The 12,338-nt window shown below is 32.1% G+C and overlaps 1 protein-coding gene across 1 annotated transcript; it reads left to right on the top strand.

The window, feature by feature from the left end:
- Positions 1 to 1,918: 1,918 nt before the first annotated feature.
- On the top strand, positions 1,919 to 6,207 carry LOC123213661 (loganic acid O-methyltransferase-like). Its single transcript, XM_044633134.1, has 3 exons — positions 1,919 to 2,047; positions 4,337 to 5,008; positions 5,848 to 6,207. Exons 1-3 carry the CDS (start codon positions 1,919 to 1,921, stop codon positions 6,205 to 6,207), a joined length of 1,161 nt encoding a protein of 386 aa, XP_044489069.1.
- Positions 6,208 to 12,338: the final 6,131 nt, after the last annotated feature.

Genomic DNA, 12,338 nt, shown 5'->3' with positions numbered 1-12,338 from the left:
GCTGACCATAGAATTATTATTTGCAGCAGAACATATACATATGGGCTATGATTGAAACCATTAAACAAGTCACTGTTAGGTTGAATATTAATTAGCTAAGCCATCAAGGTATATGCTATTTGAGCTAAGTGGTGTATAAATACATGAATATATAAGAGACTAGCTATAGTATTTATTCTAATGGGTGGAACTCTAGGTCAAAAAATAAAAAAGGCCTATAAATGCCTATGTGATATAAATTAAGAAAAGCTAAACGTCCTATTATATGTATAATATTATAAGTTTAATTAGTGAAGGTACATTAATTAATTTATATATAGCAATTTTGACGTGAAAGACCTATCATTATCTTTAGTGTGGTCCTGGTTCTGTGAAGGGAGGCCATGACATGTCTGGAAAATGAAGTTTTTCATATAATAGTTGAAGGACAAGCTAGCTGTGAGATGAAATTGACAGGAATATAGATTTATCAAAATATTTAAAAAAACTAAAAACCTATAACATTTTCCCCTTTAACAATCTAACAAATTTCCCATACCCAAAATTTGAAAAATGAACATTTCTCCCTAGGATTTTTCCAGCCTCCATTGTTGGCGATTGGAGATGGCCATAGTAGGGTTCTTTCTCCCTCATGGCGCTCCCTCTGACGATGATATATCTTTGTTTCCAACAAGAACTGAGTTGAGTGAAGAAGATGAAAAACCAAAGCTGAAGTTCAACGTTGTCTCAAAGAACCACAATGGTTGGAAATGGAGAAGGAGAACCAAAGCTAGATCCAAGATGAAGAACCAAAGCTGAAGAGCCACGAAGCAAAGAAGACGAAGAACCATGATGAAGGAGATGAAGAGGCGAAGTGAAGAAGGAGCGCCTGAGTTTGGCTTGGTTTTTGTCTAGAAACAGAGATAGATTGTCATCGGAAAGTGAAGGGTGAGCGACCGGGAAGGTTGGAGGGAGAGAACTTACGACTGATGATGACAATTTGTCTTTGGAGAGAAGGATTTGAAAACCCTAGAGAGATTAGAGGTGAACATGCAGTTTTCTAGAACTTGGGAGGGTAGTTGTATATGAGAAAAATATAAAAGTTTTGCAACCCAAGTGGGGGGGGGAGAGGTCAGTTTTTTAAACCTCAAAATTATCATGTTAGGGGGTAGAAATACAATTTTAAAACTTAAGAGTAATTTAAAATATAAGTTTACATAAAATTTCTGAATAACAATTTTACTCCTGTTAGTAATAACAAAACTTAACAGATGGGTGAGTATTTAAATTTTTTAAAGTTGGTGGGTATAAATTTGGATTTGCACTAAACCTTGGGTGGGAATAAGTCTTTTGGCCATAATATTATTCATTTTATGTGGTTCACATTGCATAGTTTAAGAGATAAGATTCACTATACATGTAGCTGAAAGTTCAGTATGACACATGCAATTGGGTTATATTCTTGATGTTCAGCACTTTGTAATGTCAAATCCATTTGTTGTTTAGCGAAATAATTTCTATTAAGAAAACATTTCGTGATGTAAACCAATTTGCATGGAAACACATGGGTCGACCTTTTTCATGTTCAACACCACCCCACCACACACCCCACAACACAACCCCCACCACCCACAACACACCCCACCCCCTCAAACACACACACACATATATATTCAAATATTCAAAACAAAATGCCATATGGTCTATGAAGTCAGCCCTAAACAAAAAATATTTGATCAAGATTCATATTTTATATTGCTAGCTACATATATATAAATATCTAGCTAGGCATGCAGTGTTAATTATTGTGCCAATGATGCGTGGTTCTTGTTTTTCGTATTTTATATAAATTGCTGATGTTGCAAAGACTGTTTCTCACCTTAACTTGTTAGCTCTTTATTTGTCTGCTCCCATGAACAATTATTTGAGCCAAAAAGAGATGGCGACAGAGGAATTAATCTCCAGAATGGGCGATGATCCTGAGAGTAAAACTTTGCAAGATTCATCACCAATCCAGGTGATCGGTGGACAAGGCACGTACAGCTACTTCAAAAACTCCACTTATCAGGTCAATTCCCTTACCTTAATTTATTTACTTGCACCAGAAACTGTATAAGGGTTGGACTATTTTTCTTATAAGCAAATTCTGAAAGTTTTAGATGATGAAGGAGATGCATGATAAAAAGAGGGTGATGGTTTTGAGAAATATAACTTCACTCGTGCATAGTGTAGTATCAAACATACAGGAAAACCGTCATTTTTAGCTTGGAAGTTACTTTCCGTAATTTTTCTTTTCAAGTTATCGAAATTAATGTGTCTCTCATTATATCTGACAAATTAGGTAATATAAAACAAAAATTAGAGTTACATTTGATTTGGATCAAATTGAAACAAGACCTAACTTAGATCAGCTAGAATTTATGGAAAAAAAAAAAAACAACTCAAGCTTGATGAGCTAAAATTAGAATCAAACTTAAAAATAAGTTAATTTGAATTTAAATGTTTAGATTGATTTGAACTCAATCGACTCATTGATAAAAATGAGTTTATCCTTAATTTGAACTTGATTTGTTCGATCTAAACTCAAATTTGAATTTGAACAATTCGAATGAAATCTAATCCTAATTGCAATATCTCAAATTTGAATTTAATTTGTTCCACCTAAGCTCATCCTTAATAATACCATTTTATGCTATGTCATGAGAGTAGTTTGAATCTTTAAGTGTTTCAATAACATAGCAAAAACCCCATACCTGAGAGAATTCGTGCAATAATTTACAATATAATGCTAAACAAAAGTAATTAATGTTTGAAATTTTATGATACATTGTTTTAATTAATAGCAATACTTCATGAACCAGAAATATGTACAAATATGAAATAATAATGTAACATTGTGTGATTGATTATTAATTTCTTTTTAATTTAAAATCATGCAACCAATTAATGACAATTCAATATTTGTACCTATATGTGTATTATAGATAGATTTGATTTGAATCAATATGACATAAAGAAGTTAAACTCGTGATAAAGTTTTAATTTGACAACTTAGATTGAGTTCAACTCATTTTTGACATCATATTTTATTTTGTTAGTTGACAATACTATTCATCTTGCCCATGACATTCCAGTGATATTGTACACAAAATTGAATGAATTTGAACTTGAGTTAAGTATTATCAAGCTGGTTCAAACTTCACTTAAATCAAATCCACCCCCTGATCTATACCCATTGTTAATAATGTAATATTATTGTTCAAGTAATATACACTAAATGCATGAATTTCGTGTGGATCTTTCCGAATTACTTCTTCAATCCCCTTCTTAAAGTAAAAGTGAATCATACATAGAACTAATGCTGAATTAGGTTACTTATGCAACACTGATAACAAATTTTCCCCTCCCTCCTTTGAACTATGATTTTAATTTTTCATCCATTTTCCAAGTTCTTTTGTGTTTTTATATATTCTATTCAATGAATCAATAATATATTAGGTTTGCGTTGAGATCAATATATATGAGGTAAAAGAAAATCTTATTTGGTAAGTATGTATATTAAAAAGAAAATAAAGGAGGCCCTCTAGCAGAAGAGACAATTTAAGCTCATCATTTAAAAAAAAAAAAAAAAGATAGTCAATTCTAATAACAAATATCAATTCCCTTTTGAAAGTCTATCACAGTTCCTACAATGATGGAATCTAGAAGAGAGACAAGCAACAAATGATAACAACCAAATTTACAATTCCAAGAGTAAGCCTGAAGCAAGACACTAAGCTAAGCAAAAAACCTATAATACAAAGCAAAAGAGAAGGCAGCCTCAAGATAGACGAATCTGAGATACTGCGCATAGTTGTGCAAGGAATCGGCAGACAGCAAGCAACATGTATAACACGATCAATCTTTTGCAAAGGCAGATTCAACATAGAGTTAGGCTTCCGATTGGTGCAAGGAAGAATATAATAATGGCTGGAAAGTTAGGTAATTTTCATTAATTGCCATAAAATAATGAGATGATGGCCAAATTCCAAAAACAAGAGTCTAATGGATCTCCTCACAAGAATCTAACAAAACAACTTCCAGCAAGAGAGAAGAATAAATATTATGTAAATGCGCAGTGTTACACTGCTCCCTAGTTGACTTGTTCACAACTTTTCTTTTGGATACCGGTTGACTTCCGCAATTCTCTAATGCTGGATGCTTCATTTCATGTGTCCAGATAGATTCATGGCAAAATCATGAATTGGCTGTATATATATTTATATCTAGATGTTTTTATATAAATATTATCAGTTCTTCATTAGTGGACTGAATTGATCCAGTAATATTTAAGTTAGGATGTTTTGATTTGCCACAGAAACTAGCTGCAAATGTCTCGAAGGAGAAAGTTGATAAAGCAATTAAAAGAACACTAGACGTGAAATCTTTATTGTCATCTTCTCCGTATCCAACAAACACAATTCGCCTTGTAGATTGCGGTTGTGCAGATGGGCCAAATACGTTCGACGCCATGCAAGATTTAATAGAAACCATTATGGAGATATGCAAATCCCAGTGCCCTGATTCCAAAATGCCCGAATTTCAAGTGTTCTTGAACGATCAAACCTACAACGATTTCAACACTCTCTTCACCTCTCTGCCCCAAGAAAGAGAATACTTTGTGGCTGGAGTTCCAGGCTCTTTTCACAAACGGCTGTTTCCTGAATCTTTTGTGCATGTAGTTCATGTCTCTCATGCGCTTCATTGGCTGTCGCAGCCGCCGGAAGAGTTGGTGGATAGGGCTTCTGGGGCTTGGAACAAAGGCAGGATTCACTACGCGTTTGCTCCGGAAGAAGTTGTGAATGCGTATGCAAATCAATTTGCTAGAGATTTTGACAACTTTTTGAATGCTAGAGCTAAGGAGATTGTGCGTGGAGGAATTATTGTTATCAGCAATCCAAGTATCCCAGATGGAATGCCTTACTCTCTGATCGCCAATGGCTTGATGTATGAGTGTATGGGTGACATCCTCAACCATATGGTTGAAGAGGTAAGTTCAATTTATTCACTTGCTATATCAATAATACTCCGTACACCAACATTAGGTACAAATATGAATATATTATTTTATGATTGAATATAATTTTGAATTAAAAATAAAATAATAATTAATCATACGATAACATATACATTATAATTTATATATAGGGTATGATAAATTTCTTGGCTTATGAACTTGCTTCGTGAAGTCATTACACATCTCCCATCCATTAACTAGTAGGTTTTGAAAATGATTATAATTTCTTAAACCCATCTATTATCTGGTGATGAGCCTTCTTGATTATTAAATGTCGTTGTTACAAAATAGTATTAATTAATCCAATTTCCACATTATAAATATTTAGAAATATATAAAACAATTAAAATTAAGTAGAATGAAACTATAGGTAGTTATCTTTTTTATTTTAAGTAATGTTACATATACATATTTTGAATACATAAAATAAGAATATAGATAATGTATTATCATGTAATTAAGTATTATTTTATCATTAATTTAAAATCACTTAATTACATAATAACATATTACTTGTATACCTATTTTCTATATTTAAAGTATGTATACATAGTTTATTTTTTTAACTTATCATAAATTTATTTAAATTTTAATATTATTATTTCTTATAATATTATTTTAAATTTATATTCTTATATTTATTAATTTTTATAACTCTTATAATAATTTTAATTTTCTAACTCTATAATTAACCGGAAAAAAATTGACAAAACTTTGAAGTCAATGTTATCAATAATATAACAATAAGTTTTTTAAACAAAGAAATGACTTAACATGTTGAATCATGTTGCCAATAAACCTAAACTTTACAGGGACTAATTTCAGAAGCTCAAGTTGACACTTTCAACCTGCCAATATATTCTTGCCCTCTTCGAGAATTTACAGCACTGGTAGAAAGAAATGGCAATTTCAGAATAGAGGCGATAGGATTAACAAACCCATCACCCTGGTTGGAAGGTCGAATAAACATGCCAGAATTTGTGAAGCATATAAGGGCTGCATTTGAGGGGATGTTTAGCAAACATTTCCCACTGGAGATTTGCGAAGAAATGTACAGGCGATTGGTCGAAAGGCTTGACGAGATTAATGACGAGATGACTGCATGTTACAGAGATGGTATTCAATTATATGCTGTGCTACAACGTAAAAGATTCAAGCTTGTCCAAAGATAATTTGTGTTGAAGAAGATTAAGTGTGTGATCGATGTGCTGGTGTATTTACTTGATGCTGGGTTTGTGGACTTAATTTATTGAGAAATTGAAATTTTTATCTTTATTTTAATCGTATATACATATATGTCACTCATTTTAAAGTCTAAACAAATATACCATAATAGTATTTTATGTCCTCTAAATACTCTCGTTGATATAACTCATGCAGAAAGAAAGAATATCATCTTTCTCTTTTTTCTTAGCCTTCAAGTAAGGAAAAAATCTCTACATCATAAAAAAAAAATTCTTTAATAGAGAAGACACGTGATTGAATAATAAAACCTGTGAAAAAACCATTATAAATGATTCAACTTGGACACGAGATAAAAATTGCTAAATTTATTGAGAAAATTAACATATTTTTAAAGATTTTATAGCAAAATCATCCACATTCAGATAAGTCTTGATTCAAGCCCGTATGTTATGTGTTTTCTTTATGAACAATTGAAAACGAAATAGTGTATGCTAGATTCATGTTCATGACTTTATGTGAGATTTAATTTTGTTGTGATTTCATATTGTTAGATTGTTTAATATTGTTTCTATTGTTTAAAGTTGTTACAATGTTGTTTAATGTTATACTGATGATTATAAATATGAAAATTTAAGTCTAAAAAAATTCTAGATGAAGAACAGGTTAGCGTTAATGCCAAAGGTTGATGTTAATGTCAACCCCTCGGGTTTCACTAAATGTATTTATTTTTACTATTTTCTTCCATTCCACTCAAGTTCTTTGTTTTTATTTCAATTTACTACTATTTTAGTGTGTAAATTGTTTTCCTTGTTCTGACAGAGAGTTGCATAAAAAATTATAGAATTGTCGCTACTGTTTTCTTTCATTTTTTTATTGACTTACCTTGATAAATATGTACATCGATTGATCATATGATAGTTTAATATGTTATAAATACGTATATATGAAGCTTGGTTGTATTGACATTGCATTTGGGGTTTAATTTGAAAAAAAATGTAAAGTAATGCAATTTAGAGTGAATAGTATTTGCTAGCTCACCCCTTTTGGATTTATTGCTTATGCATGGTCGTGCGCATCAGTTTGGTATCACAACATTGGTTGTTTGTATGAGCTAACTGTGATTCTCTTCATTTCGAAGCTACTGTTGTTTATCGAAAGATACTGTTCACCTATGGTACTGTTCACAATACATAAACTTTCCCTAAACACAAGTGTTTTTAGGGTTATTTTTAGTCAAGATGAAAAAAAACTGCATTTAAGATTCGCTATAGAGGCCAATGGATTGAAGGTGATGATAATGTGACAAGATATGTTGGTGGGAATGAAAGAGAGATGTGTATTGATACACGTATTGATTTTGAAGGATTCATTGTGAGAATAAGCTATCATCTAAGACTTGATTGAAGTCAGTCAAATGTGTGCACATTTACCCTAGGGATGTGAGCTAATGAAGATTGTAGACGATGATTATGTAGAGTTTTTGATAGTTGTAGCAAGAAGTTCATAAAGATCTACAAAATTTTATGTTATCGAGAGTCTAATTGATGGAAGGGACAATCAACAAGCCAAAGATGTTTATGAGAAAGAAAGAAAAAATTATCCGATAGATGAGTGGGCATATTCGTAAAATTTCTAAGAGTTTGGTCGGAATTATGGTGTTGATGATGATAATGACGATGACATAGATAAAAATTATGAAGTAGAAAGTAATGAGGATGATGATGAATTCTCAGAGTTTGATGACAACATGTACGATATTCTAAGTCAAGACATTGGCAAAAGTCAAAGTCATGATTATAATGAGGGGGCTCAATGTAGCATGAGACGTTATGACTTTATGAATATTGGAATATATCTAAATCACATGCATAATCCAAATCAATTTCAATGGATTCCTAAGCCTTTTGTTGATATTGAGAATACATATATCAATAATCGGGTAACACAAAGGGGTAACCATTTAAAAGTGATGAGTTTTTATAATTCAAAGGTAGAATTGAAAGCATTATTTCGAATATATGCCTTAGAGATAGGAATTCAATAAAAAGTTAGTCACTCTGATAATATATGGTATGAGCTTAAGTACGTACATTCACAATGTAAATGGTAGGCATGAGTAATGAGAAAGCAATATTGAGACTATTGGGTCTTATGACATATGGACAAGACACACACTTGTCCACGAGATCAAATATTGCCACACTATATGCATGGATGCCCTTTTTGACATACCTTCATATGTACATTGGTGATTTGTTAGATTTGACTATTATTTCTTATCACCATCATTCAATAATCACGTCGGTTGCAAACGTAATGCCTTATGCTATCATGGATTTTGTAATTACCATATAAAGGGTAACATGCATTCACAGTTTAAAAAGACCAAACATATTGAAGGATTATTTTGGAAAGCTGTTAAGACATCGCCTCAGGGACTTTCAAGTCACTATAAGTAGAATTTCCCTAGTAAATCTCGCAGCAACAACCTATTTGACCGATATTGGGTATGAAAGATGGGTGCGTGCCTACTTTGGAAGATGGTGGTACAATATTATGATAATCAATATTACTGAGTCCTTCAATGTTTTGACACAAATTGCTCGCGCTATGCCTATCATCATATTAGTTGAGTTTCTTCGGAGCACAATACAATATTGGTTTTTTAATAGGCGAAACATGGATGGTACGTATGATTAAAATTTTAATGATGTTTCTTTTTTTTCATTGCATTTATTAGTTGTTTTTTTACAGGTGAAAGATCTCACCCATTAATACCATGGGCTGAGGACAAGTGTGCTCAACATGTATTCAAATTTGCCAATATGGTTGTTAAACTAATCAACATGCAACAATACAAAGTTTATGATTCATGACAACAAGTGTTCATCGTGAATCTTTTATATAAACGTGTGATTATGGAAAAACTTTCCTAGATTCCATGTGCACATGCTATAGCTATTACAAGAAATAATAACCTGTTAGACTGTGTAGACTAGATCAATACATATTACTCTACTAAATATTTACAAATGATGTATAGAGAAGATATTAATCCAATAGGGGATCAATCAATTTGGGCACCATCAATTATGTCTACGATATATCCTCCAGTGATAGAACAACAACGATCTGGTTGTTATTCTAACCATGCAAGAAGACCTTTATAAGAGAGGAAGTTCGATAACAAAACTAAAGTTGATGTCATCAACCTGGCCATATTGGCTTGAATTGTCCAAGTCCAACTCCAGTGTACGTGGTTGGCTCGTCCCACATATTAAGTAACAGAGAAGGATAATGTCATCGTAGTCACGGTGCAACCCATATGGATGAATAGGTTATCATAGTTAATTTTCTAATTGTGTCTGATATTATAATTTTAATTGTATATATATTGTATGTTTAATTTTTTGTAATTTATCTATTAGATTTTGTATGGATTTTAACGTATTAATTTTTTATGTTTAGACTTTTACATGTACGTGATGACAATGAATCAAAATAGTATAATGAAATTATCACAATATTTATTTGTTATTGTTTATTTTGTGTATATATTTGATTTTTTATTATATCATACGATGTATTTCGTATTAACATATTTTATTAATTCATTTCATTTCATGAATAAACATTAAAAAATCATCAAATGGAAGTTATGGTTTATATTGCAAATACATTAATGAAACAATAATAAAATACATTATTGAAACAATAATAAAATGAAATCCAATTCATATGCATGCCCGCCCACCCACACTTTAATCGAATTTCTCAAAACCTGTATTTTCACAATCCAATTGAATTTAATAAATACAACCAATTAAGTAAAGTCTGATAATATATAAAAAAACCCATAAACCCTAAATACTTACTTGGAATATGGTTATGGTCGTGCGCATTCTTAGCTACCTAAAATGTTTCAATATGAAATTAAATGGATGATCTCGAGCAAGATATTCCATAAACATAAGTAAAAAAAGCCATAGTTGCTGCTTCCTACATCTTGTTTTGGCACGTCACAAACATAATTGTATTATAACGTTGATAGAGTATCTGATGGTTGAATTCCCTTTGATGTATAAAAATTATTCGCCTTCATTAGGTGTGTCAGTGTCCTATATGATATCATCAATTTCCTCACCCTCTCTAAGCTAGTAGTATATTGGATAGAGTTGTATACATATAACTTTCAATCGTTGATATCCAATATGCTACACACCCAATGTTAGTTGTCGATGTTAAGGGGAATGAATACCTGTTAACCAATGAAGAAAAATAAGTACAATTATCAATAATCAAATATACCGTAAATGACTTAAAGTTGTAAACCACCTTGTTAATACTACTCCGTGGTCGAAAGAATTTAGTAGATTGCACACGTGAGACGACATTGATTTGATTTAGGAAAAATAAGGTTATTCTATATTTGCACCAAATTGTTTGAACTCATTGTAGCATTGTGGGAGAAGTGTAATGAATTGGGTCGAAACAGTCATCCAATTACCATCTGAAAAAGATTTACAGAGTATTCCTATAAAAGCTTCAATGTGTTATGTACACAAATAAGTTAGACCATAAATTGAAAGTGATAACTAATATAAACTAATACAAAGGAAGGGTGCATACTGTGTTCTCCAATCATTGCTTCGGTGTTACAATTTGGATCTATCATAGTTTTCTCATATAGGTTGTCATTCTGGTTGGTCCCCCTAAAAAGAAACGTCGACTATTATTATCTAATGTATGATAGTACCATAATAAAAACTCTAAGTAGGCCTCAACCAATTGCAAGTCTAGAGAATGGTCCTCTGGTATGGGCTATTTGTTATTTTTTGCTTTTGTTGGATTTGTGAATGGACTTACCATCTGTTTTCCCTTTTGTAGCACACGTTTGAATGCTGACACTTTCTTAGTTGTTGTCGACTTTTGAATAGTTGTTGATTGGTCCTATTCTTGTTGTTGAACATTATTATTCGAAGAGTCATCCAACTGTAAAAAAAAATTATGGTTATCATTATTTTATAATACAACTAATTGAAATAAAATATAAGTATAATAGATAATAACTTGTACTGATCCTGATGTCTGAATATAGGAATTTTAAGTCTCATAATTTGATTATTTAACGATGACTAAAGTTTCTACATCTCCCTTCAAAGCATCGATGTCTGCTGTTGCCATTGCTCCTACATCTCCTCACGAAACATTGATGTATATTATTACCATTGCGCTTGCATATCCCCAATAAACATTAATACCTGTTGTTGTTACTGTTGTTGTAGCTCCTCATAAAACACTGATTTTGTTGTCACCACTGCTCCTGTAGCTCCCCATGAAATATCGATGCTTGTTGTTGCTACTGCTTTTACATCTCTTCTCGAAATATTGATGTTTGCCTATGCATCTCTCTGCAAATCATCGATGCATGTTGCTTCCATTTCGTGCACATCTTTGTAGCATGCTGGTTTAATTGTTGCTACATTTGAGAGTTGATGCCTCTTCTATATTCTATTAAGATTTGTTAAAGATGATCATATGATACACCACTGTATGATGTCCCATGAATTTAGTGTTTTGCAAGCTCGTTCTTCTGGTACTCTCGAGGATAAGAGGCATGCAAGGTAGACATCCATAGAAAGGTGCACATACATTATTAGAGGCCTTATATGACTCTCAAGGGTCTATAGTGCGAGAGGATGACACTTATAGAGAGGATGTTTGTCTAATACAAGATGTCCCATGAACAACAAGACGGGACCCTTATGATAAAGATATTCGTATAGAAGTGATTGAGGACCATGAATACCTTCTAGAGGTTGCCTAAAAGGCAACAGGACAATTCGATCTGAATTTGTAGACTCGTCATCTGATGATATTGATGGTGTTTATTCTCTTATAAACTCTAGAGCTTAGATGTATCACTCAGAGTTACGCTCATTCTCAATCGAACATAATATAGTTGTAATCCTCTCCTAGAACATGAAGAAAATTTATAAAAATTAATAAAATGCAAGACAGAATAATAAAATATAAATCTACCAATGAACAACTTATCAAATGAGCATTCCAAAGTATCAATATGTCATTCTAGGTTGGTATTATAATTGTCCTCTAT

The sequence above is a fragment of the Mangifera indica genome, chromosome 4 (assembly GCF_011075055.1).
Source record: "Mangifera indica cultivar Alphonso chromosome 4, CATAS_Mindica_2.1, whole genome shotgun sequence".
Classification (NCBI taxonomy): Eukaryota; Viridiplantae; Streptophyta; class Magnoliopsida; order Sapindales; family Anacardiaceae; genus Mangifera; species Mangifera indica.
Note: the sequence above shows the minus strand (reverse complement) of the source record. Positions and strands in the feature narration are given on the sequence as shown.